The 23,965-nt window shown below is 37.0% G+C and overlaps 1 protein-coding gene across 14 annotated transcripts in view; it reads left to right on the forward strand.

The window, feature by feature from the left end:
* The window catches only part of SDCCAG8 (SHH signaling and ciliogenesis regulator SDCCAG8), a 185,785-nt gene that overhangs the window by 103,818 nt on the left and 58,002 nt on the right, over positions 1–23,965 (forward strand). For 9 of the 14 annotated variants that reach the window (XM_032466534.1, XM_032466522.1, XM_032466527.1 and 6 more), the window contains 4 exons: positions 8,026–8,153; positions 10,218–10,326; positions 18,159–18,242; positions 19,189–19,320. In XM_032466534.1, coding sequence (XP_032322425.1) covers positions 8,026–8,153; positions 10,218–10,326; positions 18,159–18,242; positions 19,189–19,320 — 453 coding nt within the window. Of the gene's footprint in view, positions 1–8,025; positions 8,154–10,217; positions 10,327–10,928; positions 16,132–17,059; positions 17,093–18,158; positions 18,243–19,188; positions 19,321–23,965 lie in introns of those variants that run through there. The other 5 variants (XM_032466528.1, XM_032466532.1, XM_014559994.2 and 2 more) reach the window with 3 other exon arrangements.

The raw sequence follows: 23,965 nt of genomic DNA on the forward strand, positions 1-23,965 counted from the left end.
CTCAGAGCCACTGACAGGTTACAGAAATGCCACTATAATACCTATATTGATCCTACTAATGCCTAATTTGCAGTTAGTTAGTCGTCTGAAGGGTTAATTATTGGGAGTATGCAGACATGCTGATATTTTCAGGAAGGAAAGGCAAGAGTGGTCCAAAGTGATTAGTTTACACAGAAAAGTCAGAGATGGAAATACGAATATTTTGACAATACGAAGGTGCAAAGGCAAAAATCCTGACCTCTATTAGATGCAATAGCATATTTGTTCATCTTCTTTAGTCTTTAGAATTGGGCCCATGATGTTGTAAAATATAGTAAGGAGGGCCTGACATTCTCCCAGGAACTTTGATCCATGCAAGCACCTAACGCCTCTGAGACTCATGAGCTGCTTAAAAAAAATTTAAGGCTGAAAATTCCCAAGTGTGCCTTTGATGGCTGTTCGGTCTCAGGGTCTACCCGTGGTGGCTACTCTATCTAAGAAACGATTACAGAAATCGCTCTTGCTCTTGCTGTAGTAATAAGTGCTCTCGCTGCTTCTAATGTTGTCCCTTCCCCATCTGTTCACCACACCGCCGCCAGAGCGATCTTTCTAAAGCTCGGGTGTGATCACAACACTCCCCTGCTTAAAACCCTGCATTGGCTCCCTATTTCCCTCGGGATGAAGTCCTTAAAAATAGCTTCATGTTCTGGCTCCTGCCTACATCTCCAGTCTCCTCTTTCTTCAGTCTCCCCTCCACCAACTGCTCGCATCCACCCCACAGCACATGTATCCCACCCTCCGGTCGTGCCAGAGCTGTTTGCAGTTTTCCGAAGGCACCTAATTCTCTCTTCTTCCGGGGTCTTTGCACACAGTGTCCACTTCACTTGAAACAGTATTCTTCTCATTCATTATATGGCTAATTACTACTCATTTTAAGCCTCTAATATTTTCAGCTTTCTGAAATCCTCCCTCAACAGTGTGTAACCACTCCCCTACTCCTGTCCCATTTACTGTATGATAGCAGGAATTTATCCCATTTTAATATTTACGTTACTAATTTAGTTATTCTTTCTTGTCTATTTTCTTCACTAGACCATGAACCCTTTGAAGGGATGGTCATGGTCTATGTCTTGCATGCTTTGATGCATCTCCACCCTTTTGTGCCTGGCACATGGTAGGTGTTTTAAGTGTTTGTTGACTGGACGAGCAATAGCGTTGGACTAGACTCCTCATATAAGTCAATGCCAGGGGTGGAAAGGACCCTGGACTTACTACTAACTGTGTGGCGTCAGGCAAATCTCTTAATTCTCTGAGTCAAACAAGGATATCCGTCTCCCTGCCTTATCGAACTATTCTGAAGAATAGAGAGATCAGTGCATTTGAATGTGCTTTGTAACATAGAAATAACAGACATGTGAAAGATGATGAGATGGTGAGAGTCTGTGGTTTTGTCTTAAGTGATGTGAGTTGTGCAGAAGGTGTAGTAGAAGCAGGCACTAGCTAGTCAAGCACCTTGGCTTTGAAGGTTAGCATTTTCAAATTATTTTGGAGATACTGTAAGTGAATATTTTGGAAGGGAAAACATTTTTAGGGAAGTTTCTGTTAATTATTTCTTTTCTTTTGTGTCTATTCCTTTGAAAGAATTTGACCTCCTTTGTTTCTGCTTCCTTTCTTAGAAGTGACTCATGCTCTGATCTGATAACTCATCTTTCAACATTGTACTTAAAATTTGGACATATTTTGCAGTGAAGAAAATAGAAATAATTTATTCTAGGAAATGTGTATGATGCCATGAAGTTTTTTCCATACTTGAGGAAGTAGGGGTTACTGAATCCTAGTCCTCTTGTATTTTCCTTTTCCCATCTGTTCCATGCAAGTATTTCTACATTTGCTCAAATATGAGAACATAGTCCCCGTTAGTAGTAAACAAGTACAGGGCTTTTGGTTCTTCTCAAATGTGGAAGACCCCATAACGTCTACTAGTTTGATTATTGTTTTTATTTTGTTTATGTTGTCAATAACAATAATAAAACAAAATTAAATTATTGGCTAAAATAGAGATTATCACATCCCATTCTCTTCTTCTGATCAGTAGACAGGAGGATCCGCAGGCCTGTAAGGACACTTAGTACCTTCTGTCTCTTAGCAGTCATTCATTCATTCATTCATTCATTCATTCATCAAATATTTGTTGGCCACGTAACTGTGTTCCGTGCACCATTCCAGGCTGTTGGGATAAATCAGTGAGCAAAACAAAGGTGTCTCTTCTTCCATCAGTTACATCCCAAGTAAGATGCGCATGTCTTACCTTCTCTCAGAGTCTGTGGCCAGCTTGAAGCAGGAGATGTATTTATGTGCTTTAGTGTTTTTGCTAAGTTCAGTCTTTGCTAAGTTCAGGATACAACCAGTTGATGGTGTCATTGTAGGAGGAAGTGATCCAATAACATGTGAGACAAATGGGAAAGGAGAAGGAGAGCTAGCTTGGGGCTGGGCAGTCAAGATGGATAATATAGGTATTAAATCACACACACACACATGGGTAATTGAAATAAGACTCTGGTTATCCTTTATCTCATTTCTCTGCATCCCTGATAGAGTAAGATATTGAAGCATAGAGATTCATACTGTGGACTTTAGATTCAGGTGGGCCCAAATTTCCTGACTATTTCCCTTGATAACTGAGGGACTTTGAACAAATTGTACAGCCTCTCTAGGCCTCAGTTTCCTCATTTATAAAGTAAAGAAAATAAGAGAACCTACCTCTTAGAGTTGTGTGAGATTAAATAGAATAATATATGTAAAGGTAAACATTCATAAATAATAGGTTACTGAAATTATTAACCCTTTAAGGTAGGATTTTTTTTTTCCTGCCCTATTTTCACGAAGAGCTCTTGGATTAAAAGAGTCAAGCTACTTGCTCGTGGTCACGTAGGTAATAAGGAGGTAAATGCTATACTTCGACCTGCTAGCTCTGAGTTTTCTGTTGTGCTCCATTAGCTCTCCATTAGCTCTTTTTTTATGGTTAAAAAAAAAAGTGTGGTTTTCACAGAACACAAAGAGAATCAAGAATCAAGTGAAAAATATGTGTATGCATTTTAAAACAAAATTGTACTTAAATATTTAATTCTAGTTACTCATAGATTTGCTTCCCACAGTGGATTGGCTGTTTTGAAAGTACTTTCTGTGTCTACTAAGTTTCAGAAAATGAGTATGTTAAAGATAATGGGTCCCAAGTTTCTCACTTTCGAGGAAGAATCTTACATTTACAGAAAGAGGGAAGATTAGGTTCTGTTTGTGTTGTTGGACTAGAATTACAGACATCAGTTTGAGTGTGTGTGTATGTGTTCATATAGAGACATATAGGCAAATATTCATATTCATATCTATCCATTTTTATGTTTGTTTATATACTGGCTCTGTCTGCTAAGGTGACCTAGAAGCAAAGACTTGTCAGTAGCAGTGAGCATCAGCTAGTGACAGATCCTGGCTTCTAAATATCATTTTCCACTAAAAGGGTCAAGAGCTCCTGGGGCAGATGCTGATTCCAAGCCTGGCAAAGAAGAACACAAGATGAACCTGGAACATCTTGTGGGGATGGAAGTGCAAGGGGTGCACAGAGTAACGGAGATACATCACACAGGAGCCAGCTTAACTGAGGCTCCCACCAGCCAAATTTATGATGAGTTGAACATAAAAATAAGTAATGATCATAATGGATTATAACCCAGTGAATAAAATAAGAATCCATGACTCCACGCTGATAGCAGTAAATTAATACAGGGGAGAGAAAGGCAAGTTTTTTCTTACAGCACAATGTTAACTAATAAATAAGAAAGAAAGAGTAGAAAAGCCATCACTGGATGTAAAACTAGTAGCTAAGAGTTGGATGAGGAAAAGGATAATTGCACGGTCTTAGCATCTCTAGCAAATTACCTATTAATTACAGAGAGAGAAATAGTAACATTACAGTAGAGAAGCCCAGGAGAGACCACCTAACCCATGGTATGCTGAGGCTGGCTTGTACCAGCTCATGTAAGCTAATTGTGTGTACTTCTTCCCAGCTTTGTTCAGCAATGTCACTATGGTAGCTTAAAATCGGTCCTGGTGGAAGTATTTATGCTGAAAATTGGTAAACACTGCAAATGAGGGATGCCCCCAAACCAATTTTGAAACGTTTTTCAACACACCAATAACATCAACCCAGTGATCGAAGATAATATTACCAAGATTGGGACAAGTGGACATTATGTGTCTTAATTCACATTAGCACCCCACACCTCCCTGTTGCTTCTTTCTGTAATTCCATCAAGAATGGCTCTCAACTAGTAATCGTGTTAAAAGTGGTGTCATAAATTTTGTTACACCAATATGGTACTGTCACAGAGCTCTCTGTATTGTACTTAAAAGGGAGACACTTTTTAACCAAAAGGGTTGTGTCTACTGCTAGAACTTCAGTCTCCAGTAAAAAGGCAAATAGAAGCATGGCAGACAGGATTGGTGCCTCAAATTACTGCCACTACCAGGTCCTTGTCCTCAGGTTAGAGTCCAGGCTTTCATCGTTTCCTTCCCACATTCACTGAGGAACCTAGGATCATCGAAGACCTTTAGTCCTTCAATACAGTAGCAAAACTTTAAATGTATCAACCCAGGTACATAAAGCTCCCTTACCCCTACCCCCTACATCCAGGTCCTGGAAACACTGATCTGTGACTCCAGTGTTTACTTCTCTAGAATGCCATGTAAATGAGATCATAGTATATGTCTTTGGTGCCCGGCTGCTTTAACTAAGCATTCTGCCTTTGCTATTCATCCAGGTGTCGTACGTAACAGTACCTTGTTCCTTTTTGTTGCTGCTATTCCTGCTATTCTTTTGTAAGGCTTTACCACAACTTATTTATCTATTTCGCAGTTAATGGACATGTAGGTGATTTCCAGGTTTCAGCTATTATGAATAAATATTTTAATAACAACCGAAAAGTTCTTTCCTACCATTGCTTTCATTCTGGTTTGTAAAACACGGCTAACTGTAAGAGTGGTTAGATGAGATCATCGCTGTTTTGAGTGAGAACTGAATGAAAACCGGTTGGGGAAGACTGGCCCCAGCTCTCCTTCATGAGGCTCTCACACCCAGCTGGAACTGAACTCTCATTTCCCTGTGCTTTGGTGGTTTTATCCCTTAGTACCTTTCTTGTGGTGTAGTTCAAATTCTACTTTCTCATTTGGCCATTTTGAATTCCCCACGAGGGTGAGGACTATGCCGTATTCATCTATCTTTATTTGACCCATGGCTAGCAGAGTGTCTTGCACATAATGGAGTTATGATAAATATTAAATGAATTGATTTGGCTTCTTCTCTAATCCCTTCCTTGAATACCTGAGTGATTTTTATTAATTCTTTCAACCCACTATGCATTACCTCTAGAGTATTATAAAATAGGTTTCCTAAATCAAAATATTTCAAATCCCACTCCTGCCTTGACAGCACTTACAGTAAACTTTGAGCAGATCTCTAATTCTTTATGGCCCTTTTTTTTTTTTTTTCATCTATAATATGAGAGGATTTGATTAAACAAATTTGAGATTCCCTTTTGGTTCTAACGCCTATTAAGTCATAAAGAACCTGCAAGGGGAGAGGACAACAGAGGAGGAAAAGGGTATGAAAAGGAGGTAGGAAAGCAAAATTATGCCATGTTTCTATGCAATGAAAAATAAAATGTGTCGTTTCTTAAATAGAATAAAAGCTGGGGAAGAATTCAAGAAACAAAAGTTGATGTGTAACAACATCTGTTGGTAGGGCATTCTTTTAAGTTGTTCTGTTTCACAGGGAGAACTACAGTAAGACAGTCGTTCTTCAGGAGATTTAGGAGATCAGTAATTAGGTAGCTCCTCATTCTGAAAATTATTGTTGAGACTTGCAACCCCTTTGTGTAAGGGAACCAAAAGCCGCAGTTTACAAAGGGTGCTCCTGATTATGACCATCTTGGTGTTATTACTAACTGTGCCCCTTTTCACTCTCAAATGGGTATTGGTTTTGAACAATGCATTTTATGGTCACCTGGCTATTGAGGAATCTCAGCGTCCTAGGTCCCCTCCGTGTGTCCCCTACTCTAGTTTGGGGTCTGTGTTGGCGGTGGTTACGCTTTAAGCTGACCCTGTCGGCAGCAGCATCTCCAGCTGGCAACACCATTGGAGCCATTCTCTTCTCTTTTTAAAAACATGTCTGAAAAGTTTTTGCCTCTCATATAAGACGAGCAGATTCTGCAGCCTCACTTAAATACCGCGGCCTTCGTTCCCCCTGTGGCAAGTGTACGTTCATTCAGTAAACATCCACTGCCCAATTCCTATGTGCCATATACTCAGCTGGGCTCAGGGTGTAGAGAGACAGACAAATAAACCAATAACCAAAGTGCGATGAATGCTCTCTTAGTAGGAGGCACACATACTCAACGTATTTTGATGTCACTGAGGAAAGAAGGGTTAATTTAGGAGAGAGAGGGGGAGAATTTTGAGCAGGTCCCAAAGGACTAGTATACATTGAGCAGAGGGGCCAGGGGTTGGTGGGGGGCAGAGGGAGGTGAGGTGGAGGTGGGGGAGACCTCCCAGGAAAACACAGAAACATGTGAAGTCATCCATGGCCAGAAAATACATAGTGTGGCCGGGGAGGCAAAAAGTGGCCTAGCCTGACTATCCGTTTGTTTCAATGTACCAGTTTGGAGCTGAGTGTGAGGCAAGACCTTGGAGCAGATCCAAGGGGTGTTGTTATTAGAAGTACCATAAGGAACCTTGTTTCACGTTTAGCGAGGACCCCTGATGATCCATTTGAGTGAGGTGTGGGTGTGTTTTCATTCTGGAATTTTATACTACAACATTACCACATGCATTGACCGATTTCAATGCAGGCTTTCCTTATGTCGCTTTATAATTAGAAGGCAGTGCATTGAAGTTCCACAGCGGTACATGGACTAGTAGTGATAGGTTTATGGAATTGTTTATTTTTAGTTTGGCAAAGGCAAGACAGTAAATATCTCAATTAGTAAACTAAAGCAGCATGGATGAGAAATGCCCACAAGGAGATTAGGAGTTAGGAATAACTAAGGCAGTTAATTGAAGGAAACCCTCATGTCACTTACCTACATTTAGAGTATGAGGAACCAGTCTAGTGTGTGTGTGTGTGTGTGTGTGTGTGCACGCACACACGCGTGCATGCGTGCTGGCACACAGTGTTAGTAGCCACGGTGGGGCCAGTGATGAGGTCCCCTGCATTCTTCAGGTTCTAATTGTTCAGGAAGTTTCTCTCTCTCTTTAGGAGCCACTGTGACTGGATATTGACCCATCCCATTGGGTCAATATCCAGTCACAGTGGGATGAGATACTGTCTTTGACTACAGAAGCTTCTCGCCCTGCAGTTTCTTTCAGTGTGGCCCAAGAGAGATTTTATTATGAAGTTTTTCATTTTCATATTTATATTCAAATTAAATGGCCTAATGTGTGCAAATATCTAACCAAAGCATGCATGTGGTACTGCAGAATCATTTACTTGCCTCCAGATAGACTCTCCTACATTATATTTGAGATTCCATTTTAAGATTGAGAGGAAAAGCAGAGGTGATCTACAAAGCTTAGTTTCAAGAATTTAAGGTTTGGTATATTGAGTCATACTGTTCCTGTAGCCCCAGATCTTTAGGAAATATTGACCATTCAGGAGAAAAAAAGATGAATGGGTGGTACAAAACATTGAGAATGTTATAGAAAAAGGTGTGTGTGTTTTAAAATTACAAAATACCGTTAATTCAGTTGTTACGGGTTTTTGGTTTTTAAAGTTGCTTGCTTTCGTCCATTTGGATTTATGGTATGTGTTTAATGCTGTATGAAATGAAAGTTTCTTTGGATTTTCCCCTTCAAGTCAGGGGGAGTCTGTAGAGAGATTGTTATCTACTTAGGCTTAACAATTTACTGCATATCAGCTCTCTGTGGTCTGCAGGGGAAATGATGGGGGTTCGTGCATCTGTAGATTAAATTTCTGTCTGTCTCCTCTCTGCCTTGTAGACTGGAAAAAGATAGCATTCAGCAAAGCTTTAGCAATGACGCGAAGGCCCAAGCCCTTCAGGCCCAGCAAAGAGAGCAGGAGCTGACACAGAAGATACAGCAAATGGAGGCCCAGCATGACAAAACTGGTAGGTGGTAGGGAAGGATTAGAGCCCGGGCGCGGGCTCACAAGCCAGGCCCACGCCTTACTGTGAAATGACATCAGGAACACCTGTAACCTTTGGCTGGCCGAAGGGAGCAGATGCTAACTACACCGGAGATTCCGAATTACATATTAGTTAGCGTTTAAAAGAGAAAACGGGAAGTATTGCCCACTGTCTGTTGATTTCAGAGTGCTGCTCTCACATCTGTTGCACCATCTGGATTATGAGTTTATTTACCTGTGTTCAAGAAACGTAAAGCGGAGAGAGGCCACAACAAAGTAGAAAAACAAAGGGCTTGTTTTTGGCTGGGTTTTCAGGCACACATGTTATATAAAGAAAAAAGCATCAGAATCTCTGCGGGAAACGCTCCGCGCTTACAGTTAGAGCCTCCTGAATAGCGCTGAACAGTTCCCACAGTACACACATTATAGCTGCTCTAAAAGCCTAATGAGTTTGCTTCAGCATCCAAACTGGAGAAAAGCTTTAGCCATTAATCGGTTCTTAATTCACTGTCGCAGCTGGATGTAATTCAGTAGCTCCAAATTGATATGTTCCTTTATTTAATCTTTGCAGCTTCGAACATTTTTAGCATTTGTATGATTTCCCCACCTCCCCCAACCCAGTCCAGAGTGATGTTTAATCCTTTGCATTCTTCAAGTTCTCACAACTGCTGTTAAAATTCACTAATATAAGGCATTGACCACAGCTGGCAGCTTGGCTAAAAATTGCCATCTTTCATCACGTTGGCGCTATTCTGCAGACTGAGTTGGCCAGTAACTCTTTACCTTTAATTTGAAAGTAAAATGCACTTTGAAAATAGGCAGTTTGATTTGTTCCGTCGGAGCATTATGTAGTTCCTTTCACTTTTGAGTTGTGTGTTCACAGACAGTGTTAGTCAAAACAAGACAGTGCCAGTCATTATAATTCCACACCACATACTCCAAGCTGATTGTACTATTGAAACAAAAGTTTAATTGATCCTGTCTCTTCCAGAAAAATGTTGCTTAATTTTTAGTGCCTTGATTTATTTTGCTTGGTATGCTGTGTGCTTTTTGCCAATCATTAGCTAAAACTGGAAAGAAAGAAAGCGCCTATTAAACCTTACACCTAAAGATAATTTTCATGTGATTTAATGCATACTGTATTTGATGACATGGTAAAAAAAAAATGGTTGCTTATCCTCCAGGTGAAAAATTGCTAACATACAATTCATTAAATAATCTATTTACTAATAAGGAGGCAAATGTCGCATAGAGCCACAAGGTTCACTCCAACACTTTCAGTAGATTTTCTTCTCGCAGTGTTTGGCCAGAAGAAACGAAAATTCACCAGACTTGGTGGTGGTTTTCCCACTAAATACAGAAAGAGGAAATTAAAGGATGAATTGTAGTTTTCCCCACTGCTAGCAGGGTCCTGGTGATCACAGAGCCTTGGGCAGTATCTCTGAGGGCTAGGTAAGAGTATTAACTGAGCCACCATAAGAATACATCCTCTTATTTTGCACAAAAATACCACACTCTCTTCAGTTTCTTTGATCAGATTTTCACTGAAGCTCACACTGTTGGCACTGAAATAAAAATTAATGGAAAATGATTTATTTTGCCTTCATAATTAGAGAAGTGTATGTGAGATGGGAGTAGTGAACTATGAAAGCAAATATGAAGCAAAGCGTAAATTACAGTATAGAAGAGAATTCTTCAATTATTTTAGTTTTGAATTATCTGGTTGTGATAACTTTTGACACTCTCTTTATAGTAAAATTGCCAAAATAAAAATATAGTATCTTGCATAAGCACCTGTGTCTCCACTTGAGGTATCTGACAGTTTATTAACATGTTAACAATTACACAAAGCTGGTATAGTCAAAAATGTTTCTGGTGTGTAATTATTAAGAAAATAAATGTCTCACAAGGTTTAGTGTCTTGCCGGATGAGCAGCCCTTTGACCTAGGACCTTGAAAGTGATCTAGTGTCAGCCATATCCATGGGGAAGCACTGCAGATCTACAGCCATAAACATCTGATGTTGGGGGGGTTATTGTTTTTTCTAGAAAATGAACAGTACTCATTGCTGACCTCCCAGAATACATGTCTGACAAAGTTAAAGGAAGAGTGCTGTACATTAGCCAAGAAACTGGAACAAATCTCTCAGAAAAGCAGGTAGGTAATATTATATGATACTTTCAGAGCATTGTTTGTGTGAATACTGTAATTTTTTTTCTTAAAAGACAACATTTTCACTATTTTGTAGTCTTATGTTAAAATTAGATGTGTATTGACATATTTCTTGTAAAAATATTTTCTCTCTGTGAACATTTTCTTAATTGTCCATACAGACGCCTTGGTGTTTTTTTATGATTAAGAATACATACTATTATTTGACTTTTTTCCTGTTCAGAGTTGAAAACTGTGAAATTTCAGAACACAAAGGTCAAGATGGCAATTATTCTAACGAGTTTTATTTTGACACAGCTAATATATTTTAATCTATTATCATCTCCATGAATGCACAATAGCTGTCTTTAAATCAAATGGTAATAGATAAAAAAATATATACATATAAATAAAACTAGATGATACTTTGAAATAAACCAAAGTCATCTTTTCCTTTTCCTAAAATTGTTTTATATTAATGGAACAGCCATCATTTATTTTATAGGTGTACTGCTCTTTTATAAATCCATTGATTGGAATCTTAATGAATTTTTTCTGCATATTTTTAGATCAAGCTATCTCAATAAATGAATTATTTTATATTCTAGATTCTAAGAAGCCTGAATTCTCAGCTCTGACAGTTACTAATCTTGGACAAATTCATTTGACCTGCTTGGATTGTGGTTTCCTCTTGTATATGAATGATGTTGAACAGAATCCCTTTGAATTGAACTCAAAAGAAATCATTCACTTAACTAGCTAGGAATCAAATATCACGTTACAATATAACCTAGTGAGAAAATAATCTGTATATCTTCTCTTCTGCATTTTTCTGAAACTCACTTAGATCTACAAAGAGCAACCAACAGGGCTCAGCAAACCTAACTACTGACTTAAGTGTCTCATTCAGAAAGAATTTTCACGAGAGTCAGAGTATATCTTATCCCTCTGACCCCTGTCTTTGGTTCCTGCATCAATGAGCTGGCTTAGCTGATGGAATCCCCCTCCCTGAATCTTTTGGGACTTATGAATTCAATTCTTTCTGCTCACAGGAAGGCAGAAGCTCTTATAACCACCTCAGATGTACTCTGAACATGCACCTTCTTAGCAAATACTAATTAAATATCTTGTTTGGGTAGGGAAAAAGCTCCGGGTGCCAGACTACCTGGTATTTTCAGGAAATTTGATTAGGAAACTCAAATGATTTTGCATGGAAGAGACCCTCATAATATATCAACGGCAGGTATTCCTAACTAGAAATATTTTATTTGCTTCACATAGATACAAACAAACAAACTGGATTAATAATTTAAGAAAAAATATTCTGAACTGGGGCTTAAAAGATTCTGTTAAGATTGCTTTGGGGTTGATTATTGATTTACTTATCTTGATGTCTAAGGAGATATGATTCAGGAAGTATGTAAAAGAGAAAAAGATGCTATATGCTTGGTATATATTATTTAGTTCTCACGACAGCTTGAGACAGGAATTGTTATCTTCTTTTACAGATGACGAAACTAACACTCAGAGTGTTTAAGTAGCTAGTAAGTGGGAGCACTAGAGTTTGAACTTAGATATTTCTGGCTCAAAAGACTGTGATCTTTCTTACAATAAGTATAATGCTTTATATCTACTACTAAAGAAAATTCAGGCCAAAGTAGTTATAATGGGAAAGTTTAGGAAAGAAAAATTAATCTTAAAATTCCCGTGGAGAAGTAAACATATTTGACATGTGAGGGTTAACCTGTGAGTCTGAGTCAACCTGTGCCCTTGCCCCGACACCTCCTTTTCCAGGCTCTAGGTCTATCAGCTTACTCCGTTCTGGCCTAGTGAACTTGAACCTCCACCTCTCTTCAGCCCCTCTCACTTCTGATTCTCCTAGCTCCTGACTGCTACTCTGTAAATGGAGTGTGTTCCTTTATGTCTGACACACAGATGGCACTCCATACATATTTATTGAACGAATGAATGAAATAGACAAGTGTGGTGCTACCCCCCATATCCTGATCTGACTCTAGTTCCAGACTGTTCCTTTGTTGATGACAGGAAGTGTGCAGTAAAAGACACTTTGGAATTCAGAAAGAAGAGGGTTTGAATCTCGCTCTGCCACTTAGCTTCATAACCTTGGGTACGTCGCTTAATCTATCCACACCTCAGCTTCTCCATCTGTAAAAGCATTTCAAACCCACGCTGAGAATTGTTGTGGGAATGAGAAATAGAAAGAAATATATAGGTGCACACGTATACACAGCACCTGACACAGTGCCTGATGCACAGAAGTATCCAGCAGGTGCTGTTGCTGTCACCGATGGCATCATTTTAAGGCTCTTGACTGGCAATTAGAATATCCCTTCACCGAGGTATTATTGTCCTATTATTGTCCTTGCCAGGGTCTGAGTGCCATAATTTTCAGACAGACGTAAGGGCTATACCACAATGAAAACCTTTTTCAAGGCAATACGGGATCAGGAAAATGTGGATTTGGTTGTGTTCCAGGTCCTGCTCTGGCACCTCGTTTTGTGAATCTGAAGAGTCAAAATACGCATTTACTGTAACTTTACAAATTGATCCAAAACAAAAACCTAGCAAATAGTAAAGACGAGATAAATTGTTACTTCTTATTGCTAAAACTTTTAAGGGCCCCTAAAGTTTACAAAAATATGCATTTTGTGTGTGTCTCACAAGAAATTGATAGGATAAATTGTATGATTTGGGTTTTTTTGTTTGTTTGTTTGTTTAGTTGTTTACTCTTAATTTCTGGTCAGTCCAGTCTCATTTCCCTGTGACTTCCTACACGAAGACGTTCCATTTTGATATTACCTTTGCTTTGAAAGCACCTGTAAAATATGAAGGGCTCTGAGTGTTTCTTTTTAAATATATAAAAACTATAAACTTACTAAGCCTTGTAGAAGCCCTCCAGGAATGAGGCTCTCCAGACCCTCTACTCAACTTTTGGGATAATTCATTTTCCTTGAGTTTTGAGATGAGAAAATCTTGAAGTTTTTTTAGCTTTCTAAAGTGTTGTCATTGTGGAAGCTCAGTCTCCAAAATAATTATTTAAACCATATGGTAGTTTTAATCCAGATTTTCCTCGAAATACTGCAGTAAAATTTTTCCTGAAAGTAGGTGTATTTATTCCATGTTGACCAACAATTTAAAACATTTTTTTTGGTCTAAGAGTTTCATGTTATTCAAAATCCCATACTAAACAAAACAGAGTCATACCATTTAAACCATTTAAAATAGCTTTTTTGGAGCTCAAAGAACTAGTCCTTTTGCTACAGCCCCTGCAGAATCACTGGGAAAGCTGACAGTCTGGGAGCATCGTTCCCAGACACTCTTGCTCTTTACCCCGTCCTCATGCTAGGCTGCTTTGTGAAAGTGTTTAGAAATGGTTCCTCCCCGTGTGTGTCTGTTGTATGTGTTTCTCCCCAAGGAGACGTGAGTCGCATCGTGTGAGAGGCAGTGCCTCTTGCTTCTGTTCTCAGCAAGCCCTCCACAGTGCTGAGACAGTGCTTCCTGCGCTGTGTGCCTTCCACGCTGCTCTGCGGTGTCTGTAACCCCAGGGTTTGTGAATGGCACATCCCATTTTAAAACTAAGAGTGAGCTGGCAATTCCATGCATTTTATATAGCCTGTTTTTGACCATCAGACAAGAGAATTAATTCCATTTTGCTTTTAATTAGCACCAGATAGACATTCTGTTTGATTTTAGACGAAACTCAAACGTTAGCTCCCTTTTGTCTTTATTCCCCAGGACTCCGAGAGCTTATTACAGTGATAAGGTTGTTTTTGAAGTTGGTAAATGGAGATATTTAAGTATCTTTGGTGCAACTGTGATTTTTCTTTATCAAAGTGAAGGAAGTGTTCCCTCTCCCCAGGCGCTTAGATGCATCAGCAGTAAAATGCTTGCAGTGTAGTTTGTAGTGCGATCTGAAACGTGGCCTGGGAAGAGCTGGGAAAGGTTGGGTCCCGGCTAGGACTGAGCCTCTGCCAGCTGCAGAACGAAGGTCCCACTTGTGCCGGGTTTTCACCTCACAACACTTGTGCCTCCACTGCAAAGAGCAGGGCATAGAGCGTAGACCTGGGTTTATGTGGTTTTACTTCTCTTCTTTCTTTCCTGTCATTGTCACTTTCTGGATTGCTAGGCTTGTGGATTGATGTCTACCACTACCCATTGTGTATTTGTGATTTGCGTTTTGTAATTAAGAGGAACAATGGGAGTCCACTGGGTCTCGTTATATATAATGGTTGGTTTAATTTGTTTCACTTCTATCTTGTTAATTGTAAATTGATCATTAAGATTTGAATTCTAATCTGTCACCAGGGTTGTGGGTATTGAGGCTAGAGCAATGATCCTGGTTTTAATCACTGATGATGAGAAACAAATTTTATAATTTTGGTACATATTGCAGTTCATATATTTTAACACTGTATTTTATGGTGTTATAAATATTGTTAAATGACTTTTAGTGTAGTTTTACTGTGTGGACTATAATGTATAAATTATATTACTGTTTTGGCAACAGTAGGTATCCAACTGTGTGAGTTTAATTGAAGTAAAGAACACAGACTCCGTTGAACAGTTTTTTTTTCCCTTGCATGTTTAGATGATGTTAGATTGGGATGCTACAAAATTATATTCTACAAGAAGAAACTGATATTGGCCTCTGCTAATTGTTACCAAAAGTCTAATGAGAATCTAAAAGAATAAAAAATTAAGGGGTCATGTTTTTCCTTAAAATGCAATTATCACTGTTATGCTAATTGTAGTAGTAAAATATTATACTTCATGCAAATGTAATTACACAATATAACTGGTATATAAAAATGCAGCGAGAAGTTCATGCTTCTGTAAAGCTAGAAATTACCTAAATTTTCTATGAAAATGGATTAAAGTCAATTATCCTTTTATATGACACGAGGATAATCATGCCACAAATGTAACCTCAAGATAACTAGAAGCTTATAAGTTTACTCTTTGAAACTTGCAAACTGCTAGTGCTTTCAATATGTCATGGGCTCTGCACAGATAAAAGATGATGTCCGCGTACATATATGAAATTTTTCTTGAACATTGGAAGTTGGTAGACAAATTACCATTATAAACAAAGAAAAACACACACATAAAATATGCAAAGCAGAAAAATTCTGTAGCAATAAAATACCTGATAGTAATATGTACTTTACAAATAACACATTTTTGAAATTATGTATATAAGATATCCTTAATGTAGAGCATTTGGATATAAGTACGAAAAAGTGTAAGAAAAAAATTTTCTGTGACGTTACCATCCAGCTAACTTTTGACATATTTCCTTTCAGTCATTTTCCATGTGTAGGTAAATGTGTGTGTTCGCATACATTTATGTTGTGAGTGAGCTTATATTGTGTACACAGTTTTGCATTCTGCTTTTTGACTTAATATTATCTGATGAACATTTTTCTACATTAGTAAATCCTCTGAAACCAACATTTTAATTGAATCATTTGTGTGTATAATAATTAGTCAGAATTGTTAGCTGTTTTTAACTGTAATGAATAATATAATAATACTTTTATGCATAGATCTGAATTTTTGATGATTCTCACTTGAGTTGTCTAAAAGGGGATTGCTGGTCTAAAGACTATGAACCCTCTTAAGGCTGTTGATGTTTATGACTTTGCTCAGGTACTACACTAAGTTCTGTTCAGTATATATGTATGCATACCAGTATGTGACAAAGAGAAGTGAAAGATTAAAAAAAAAAAAAAAAAAAAGGAATGAGAGGCAGTGTTGCACAGTGGGTAGAACAACCCCTTTAGAGTTGAACAGACCAATGTATGTGTCTGGGCTTGGCTAATCACCGTTTGGGTGACCTTAGGCAAATCATTAAACCTCATATTTACTTCACAGAGAAAAGGGAATAAACACTTACCTTGTAGAATTAATTAAGATCACTAGCATAAAGAATGAATTCCACTATCTGGCATAATGTAGGCATGCAATAAACGTTTGGCTGTAATGTGGTTCTAGTAGGCATTTCTTTGAATAGTAGTGAAATTAAATGTTTTATAAATGTTTATTGACCACTTATGTTTCTTCCTCTGTGAATATTGTTCATAGTCCTAGTACTTTTTTTAATTGAAATTTTGATAAAAAGTGGGGTTAGCACTTTATTAAATGATGCTTCTAATATTCGTCTCATTTTTTATGTGTTCTTCTTTGTTTATTTTGAAAAGTTTGTTCCCAGTTCTTTTTGTTTCTTATGAATTTTTTTCGAAATCACAATGACTATATTTTTTCATTTTAAATACGTGTCCATTGTAAAAATTCAGAAAATACAGAAAAGGAAAACTTAAAAAAATTTTCTAATCCTGACACCTAGAGATAATCAGTATTAATATGTGGTATACATGTCAAAGTATTTTTTATTTTATAAAATGGGATTACTTTATGGTGCTTTTTAGTATTTTCCTTTTTTACCAATATGTCATATTTTTAAGTCAATAAATAACACCAATAGATAACCACATTATCAGAATAACATCTTGATATTTCTTTTTTTAAGTGCTGTAACTAATCTTCTGTTGATAAATTTCTGGGTTAAGTTTTCAGATATTGGGTTGCAGAGCAAGGTTGCTTCTAGAAACAATGCTACAGTGAACATTCTCATGAAAACATGATTTTTGGGGTGTAAATGCTTTATATTTTTATATTATAAAATCTATGTTTCCTTTGTGATTTTTCTTTTAAAAAGTGACTTTTTACCTGGAAAAGTAACTGAGAGCAGGTAAATATTCTTTTTTTTTTTCTAATCTGGTTTTAGGATATTTTTTGTCCTTTTGGAATTTATTTTAGTGTAGAGTATATATTGTGATAAGAGGTACTAATCCTGGAAGAACACTAAGTTAACAATCTCATAAAAATTGCCCCTAAATCTTTTATATTGTGGATGATTTTGAAAAGAGAAACATAAGTCATTATTAACTAATTTGGAATATTTCAAATATGAGTAAATTCTTATTAAAAGAAGCAAATATAGATTGAGTGCTTGATCTGAGCTTGAAAATGAGATAATCATGCCCTCATGTGTAATCTAGCAAGAAGGATGAGGCACAGGGTACAATTCAGGGGGATAAATTACAAGCTAATGTGTGCATAAAAGCTAGAGGTAGTTTCAGATAATGTGCTGACATTTTGAGAACTGCAAGGTATTAATCAAAGCAAGCTTCCTTTGAGATGACACTTGAACCAAGATGAAAACAAAATGAGGAATGAGGTGAACTAAAAGCAAGTGATTGTTTCGTGTCATGTGAAACAGCTTGGTCCTTGGGATGAGTTCCCTTAGCAAATCCAAATCTTTTCCAGGAAAAAAAAAAAAGACTATCCTGCCTAATGGAAGAATCCTTTCTTTGAAGGGAAGTAATTTTACATCAGGTGTCTTATTACATAAACTTCAAGAAACAAACCAATTGTTAATTACTCCTATTTTAATTTGCAAGAGTTTTAAACTTTCAGTTCCAACCAATGAGGCAGTGGAGTATGAGGAGATTGTGGCAGTAAGGAGCAGTGTTTAATTAAAACAAGGACAAAGATATAATTTTTCTTAGCTAGCTATCTTTCTGATCTTCAAATTTTGAGACTTGAGATCGTCATCCAAGACCCTGGAGGGGTAGCATGTTTCCTGAGTGTCATCAACCATCACCAAAGTAGGTATCTGTGATCCCAAATGAAATATGTGAAGACGAAAAGAAAATTCAGGTAATGGTGCCTGACTTCGCAAAGTGAAGGAAGGTGAATCTTAATTATCTGCAGACAGGGGTACTTGTATGTGAAGAAATTTGATCTACCCTCAGGATTCCAGAAGAACTTGGAAGGCAGGAGTGGAACGTAGGACTGAAACCAAAATCAAAAGCTCTCCCGCCTTCCCGTGCTGCCAGGTGACTGTCCCTCCTCCACACAGAAAACTAGAGTCTTCCTCTCTGAAGGGATTAACCTCACAGGCACTGGTTAACATAGGTGCACTGAAGTTAGAATAGAGGGGTTAATAGACAGTCTACATTCTGAAAGGTAAGATTCACCACCCCTCTACTTTCAACCAGCTCTTGGACCCCTGATGTTTAGGGTTATATACTAGCAGAAAACTGGAGAATCCTTCTTTTGACAAACGGAGTGGCCATAGGAGAAAGAATTACAGATATAAGGAATCTCCCGTCAGGAAAGACGGCTTGCCGCTCAATCACCCTACACTAAAGCTCACTCATTTGGGGAAAATAAAAGTACACAAATGCACATGTAATCCTGATATACTACTTAGACAGCAAGGACGAATATTTAAGTAGTTATAAATACTGATACTGATTTAACTACAAACAAATATTGGTAATTACATTGACAAGCTGGAGATGGGGGGGAGCGGTGCAGAGACCTGCCATTTAAAAAAAAGTATATGATTTAATCATGTGCCATTAAATTAGCGATGTTAATTAAAAGAAATAACTCTCTGTCATAGAAGTTAGACCTGGGGTTATCCATGTCATAGCATAGTGGCTGGCCTATACTAGACACTCAGTAAATATTTGATAAATGAATGATAGTCTTTTTTACAATGGGATTTGATCATCATTTTTGCCTCGTTCCCTGAGGAAGCCATCTGTTAGAGCAAGTTGTTCCTTTATTTGTCTACCACTTGAGTTCCTGCAATGTATATATCCTTCTACTAGACATTTTATAATTTCTGAAATATTTTTATTTTACATAAAGTAATTTTTATTGACACTGTCATGTGTACATATGGAGTTCAAGAAAATAAAGTTATACAGTAAAAACATGCTCTGATAATAAGGACCTTTAACATCTGTCACTTCTGTGTTTCCACTTCTCAAGATCTGAAATAGCTCAGCTCAGTCAAGAGAAAAGATATACCTATGACAAACTGGAAAAGTTACAGAGAAGAAATGATGACTTGGAGGAACAGTGTGTCCAACATGGGAGACTACATGAGATAATGAAGCAAAGGTAATAAAAGTTTAATAATCAACTGATGTGCCATATATTGAATGTGTTTGGTTCAAAAACAGAATTGGAATTGCTGCAGAATGAAGAGAATTCATGGTTGCTGTTGTACTCAAGGAACATGCTCAAAATCTGATAGTTCTCTATATTTATGATTTCTCAACTGAGGTTATTGCAGTACACAGAGAGGACAACACGTTCCCTCTTTACTAGTCTCTAAAGACGTAGAATTAGATTTAATATAGAGCATTGTAGGTAAACTGTCTACTTTAAGGTGTAAGTTGGTAATGTAATACTCATAAAATTTCAAAACTTCTAGAAGTTAGGTTTTGTATATTTTTTGGGAGCTAAAACATGTAATAGGCCTAGGAAGGTTAGATACCTTATTCAGAGGTTGTACTGACAGTATTGCTAGAGTCAGGATTTGATTCCAGACCTTTTGGTTCTTCCTAGTGGTGTCACTCTGAGCAAGCTATTTAACCTCTCTGACCATCAGTGCTACTGACTCTCTTTTTCTAGATACAGAAGCTAAAGCTCAGGGAGACTAAGGAATTTGCTCAAAATGACAGATTAAGTAAGTGGTAGAGTTCAGACTTGAATCTTGATCTTTTGGCTTCCAATTCCTTTTCTTTATTATGCAGCATTCTTTTTTTTTTTTTTTTTTGGTAAAGAATTACAGCCCCTTATTATTTCCTATAAATGTGTCACATAATTTCTTTATAGTAAACTACACATATTTCAGATGTACAGTTTGATTAATTCTGATAGATGTGTACACCAATGAAACCACCACCACAATCAAGACACTTAACATTTCCATAACTCCCCAAGAGGTGCAAATTCTGAATTCCCAATTTATCCCTTCACATCCCCTTTATCCCTGTAACTATAAGTTTGTTCTCTATGTCTGTGAGTCTGTTTCTGTTTTGTAAATAAGTTCATTTGTGTCTTTTTTTTAGATTCCGCATATAACTGATATCATATGGTATTTTTCTTTCTCTTTCTGGCTTACTTCACTTAGAATGACAATCTCCAGGTCCATCCATGTTGTTGCAAATGGCATTATTTTATTCTTTTTTATGGCTGAGTAGTATTCCATTTCATGTGTATACAACAACTTCTTTATCTAGTCATCTGTTGGTGGACAGTTAGGTTGTTTCCATGTCTTGGCTACTGTAAGTGGTGCTGCTGTGAACATTGGGGTGCATGTATCTCTTCAAATTAGAGTTTTTGTCTTCTCCAGATATATGCCCAGGAGTGGGATTGCTGGATCATATGGTAGCTCTATTTTTAGTTTTTTAAGGAACCTCCATACTATTTTCCATAGTGGCTGCACCAACCTTTCCCACCAACAGTGTAGGAGGGTTCCCTTTCCTCTACAACCTCCCCAGCATTTATTATTTGTAGACTTTTCGATGATGGCCATTCTGACTGGTGTGAGGTGACACTTCATTGCAGTTTTGATTTGCATTTTTCTAATAATTAGTGATGTTGAGCATTTTTTTCATGTGCCTGTTGGCGATCTCTATGTCTTTGTTGGGGAAATATCTGTTTAGGCGTCTGCCCAATTTTTGATTGGCTTGTTTGTTGTTGGTTTTTTGTTTTTTGTTTTTTTTTTGATATTGAGTTGTATGAGCTGTTTGTTTACTTTGGAAATTAAGCCCTTGTTGGTCGCATAGTTTGCAAGTGTTTTCTCCCAGGCTGTAGGTTACCTTTTTCTTTTGCTATGGCTTCCTCTGCTGTGTAAAATCTTTTAAGTTTGATTAGATTCCATGTGCTTATTTTTGCTTTTATTTTATTTGGCCTTGGGAGTCTGGTCTAAGAAAATATTGACACTATTTATGTCAGAGAATGTTTTGCCTCTGTTCTCTTCTAGGAGTTTTATTGTGTTATGTCTTGTATGTAAGTCTTTAAGCCATTTTGAGTTCATTTTTTGTGAGGGACTATACTAATGTCATTTATTTACATACAGTTGTCCAGCTTTCCCAACACAACTTGCTGAAGAGACTGTCTTTTCTCCACTGTATATTCTTGCCTCTTTGTCAAAGGTTAATTGACCATGGGTGCATGGGTTTACTTCTGGTTCCTCTATTCTGTTCCATTGGTCCATATGTCTGTTTTTGTGCCAATACCATGCTGTTCTGATTACTGTAGCTCTGTAGTATTGTCTGAAGACTGGAAAAGTTATGCTTCCAGCTCTGTTCTTTTCCCTCAGGATTGCTTTGGCAGTTCCATATAAGTTTTAGGATTATTTGTTCTGATTCTGTGAAAAATGTCATGGGTAATTTGAAAGGGGTCATATTAAATCTAGAGATTGCTTTGGGGAGTATGGCTGTTTAAACTATATTAATTCTTCTAATCCAAGACTGTGGGATGTCTTTCCAGTTCTTTGAATAATCTTCGATTTTTTTACCAATGTTTTATAGGTCTCAGTGTATAAGTCTTTCACCTTCTTGGTTAGGATTATTCCTAGGTATTTTATTTTGATGTGATTTTAAATGGGATTTTTTTTTTTACTTCCTCCTTCTGATATTTCTTTGTTAGTGTAAAGAAATGCAACAGATTTCTGTGTATTAATCTTGTATCCTGCTACCTTGCTGAACACATTTCTTAGTTCTAATAGTTTTTGTGTGGAGTCTTTAGGGTCTTCTATATAGAGTGTTATGTCATCTGCATCAAATGATAATTTTACCTCTTATCTTCTGATTTGTATACCTTCTTTTTCTTTTGTGATTGATGTGGTTGGGACTTCCAGTATTATATTGAATAGAAGTGGTGAGAGTGAGCATCCTTGTCTTACTCAGAATTAGTGGGAAGGCTTTCAGCTTTTCACCATTGAGTATTATTTTGTCTGTGGGTTTGTCATACATGACTTTTTCTATGTTGAGATATGCTTCCTCCATACCCACTTTGGTGAGTTTTTGTCATAAATGACTATTGAATTTTATCAACATTTATCAAATGCTTTTTCTATGTCTATTGAGATGATCATTTGATTTTTGTCTTTTCTTTTATTGATGTGGTGTATCACATTGATTGACTTGTGTATGTTGATCCATCCTTGTGAACCTGGAATGAATCTAACTTGATCATGATGTATAATCCTTTTTATGAGTTGTTGGATTCAGTTTGCTAATATTAGGATTTTTGAATCTGTATTTATATACTTTTACATCTGTATTTATATATTTTTGTATCTATATTACAGGCCAAGAGATTGTCCTCTAATTTTCTTTTTTGGGTAATGTCTTTTTCTGGTTTTGTTATCAGGGGGATGATAACTTCATAGAATGACTTTGGGAGTGTTCCCTCCTCTTCAGTCTTTTGGAAGAGTTTAAGAAGAAATAAGTTCTTCTTGTATGTTTGGTAGAATTCTCCAGTGAAGCCATCCAATTCAGGACTTTTGTTTACAGGGAGTTTTTTTTTATTATTATTATTATTTAGATTCTATTTTACTTCTAGTGATCTGTCTGTTCAAATTATCTGTTTCTTCTCAATTCAGTTTTGGCAGGCTATATGTTTCTAAAAACTTGTCCATTTCTTCTAGGTTGTCCATTTTGTTGGTGTACAACTGTTCATAATATTTTTCTTATGGTTTTTGTGTTTCTGCTGTATCAGTTGTTAATTCTCCTGTTCCAATTCTTATTTTGTTTATTTGGGTCCTCTCTCTTTTCTTCTTGGTGAATCTGGTCAGAGGTTTGTTGATTTTGTTTATCTTTTCAAAAAAATATCTCTTGGTATTACTGATTTTTCTGATCTTTATTATTTCCTTCCTTCTGCTGACTGTAAGTTCTGTTTGTTCTTCTTTTTCTAATTCTGTTAGGTGATATATTAGATTGTTTCGGGGGGGGGGATTTTTCTTGTGTTTTGAGAAAGGCCTGTATTGCTATGAACTTCCCCTTTAGGACTGCTTTTGCTGCATTTCATAGGTTTTGTATGGTTGTGTTTGCATTGTCATTTGTCCTGAAATATCTTTTAATTTCCTCTTTGATTTCATCATTCCCCCACTGGTTTTTAGGTAGCATGTTGTTTAGTCTCCATGTAATCATTTTTTCTCACTTCTATCTGTGGTTGATTTCTAGTTTCCTGCAACTGTGGTCAGAAACAATGCTTGAAATAATTTCTATCCTGTTAAATTTGTTGAGGTCTGTTTTGTGTTTTAGTATGTGGTCTATCCCAGAGAATACTCCATGCACGTGTTTTTAAATAACTGACAACATACTTTTAAAAGTAAATTAACATTTTTATAGTAACCTACAATGAAAAAGAATATGAAAATGAATCTATGTATGTGTATGTGTGACTGAAACATTATGCTGTATACCAGAAATTGACACATTATAAACTGACTATACTTCAATAAAAAGAATGCAAATTTTAAAAAGTAAGTTAACATAATCACTGTGTTATTTTAGTTTTATATGCTGTTATTTATCATATCACATTATAGAAACTGATAAATAATCCATATGGTGCTAGGAAAGAAGCTCATTTCAATTCATTTATTTTGAAATGTTTCTTTGTTATCAATAGCTTTCATGTTGTTGGATCATGGAAATGTGTAGATTGGGTAGATTTCCTCCCTAAGAGGTCTAAAGAATGACAATCTGAGAGTATTGTGTAGAGGAAAGGAGGAAACTATAAAAAC

Source organism: Camelus ferus, chromosome 23, assembly GCF_009834535.1.
Source record: "Camelus ferus isolate YT-003-E chromosome 23, BCGSAC_Cfer_1.0, whole genome shotgun sequence".
NCBI lineage: Eukaryota > Metazoa > Chordata > Mammalia > Artiodactyla > Camelidae > Camelus > Camelus ferus.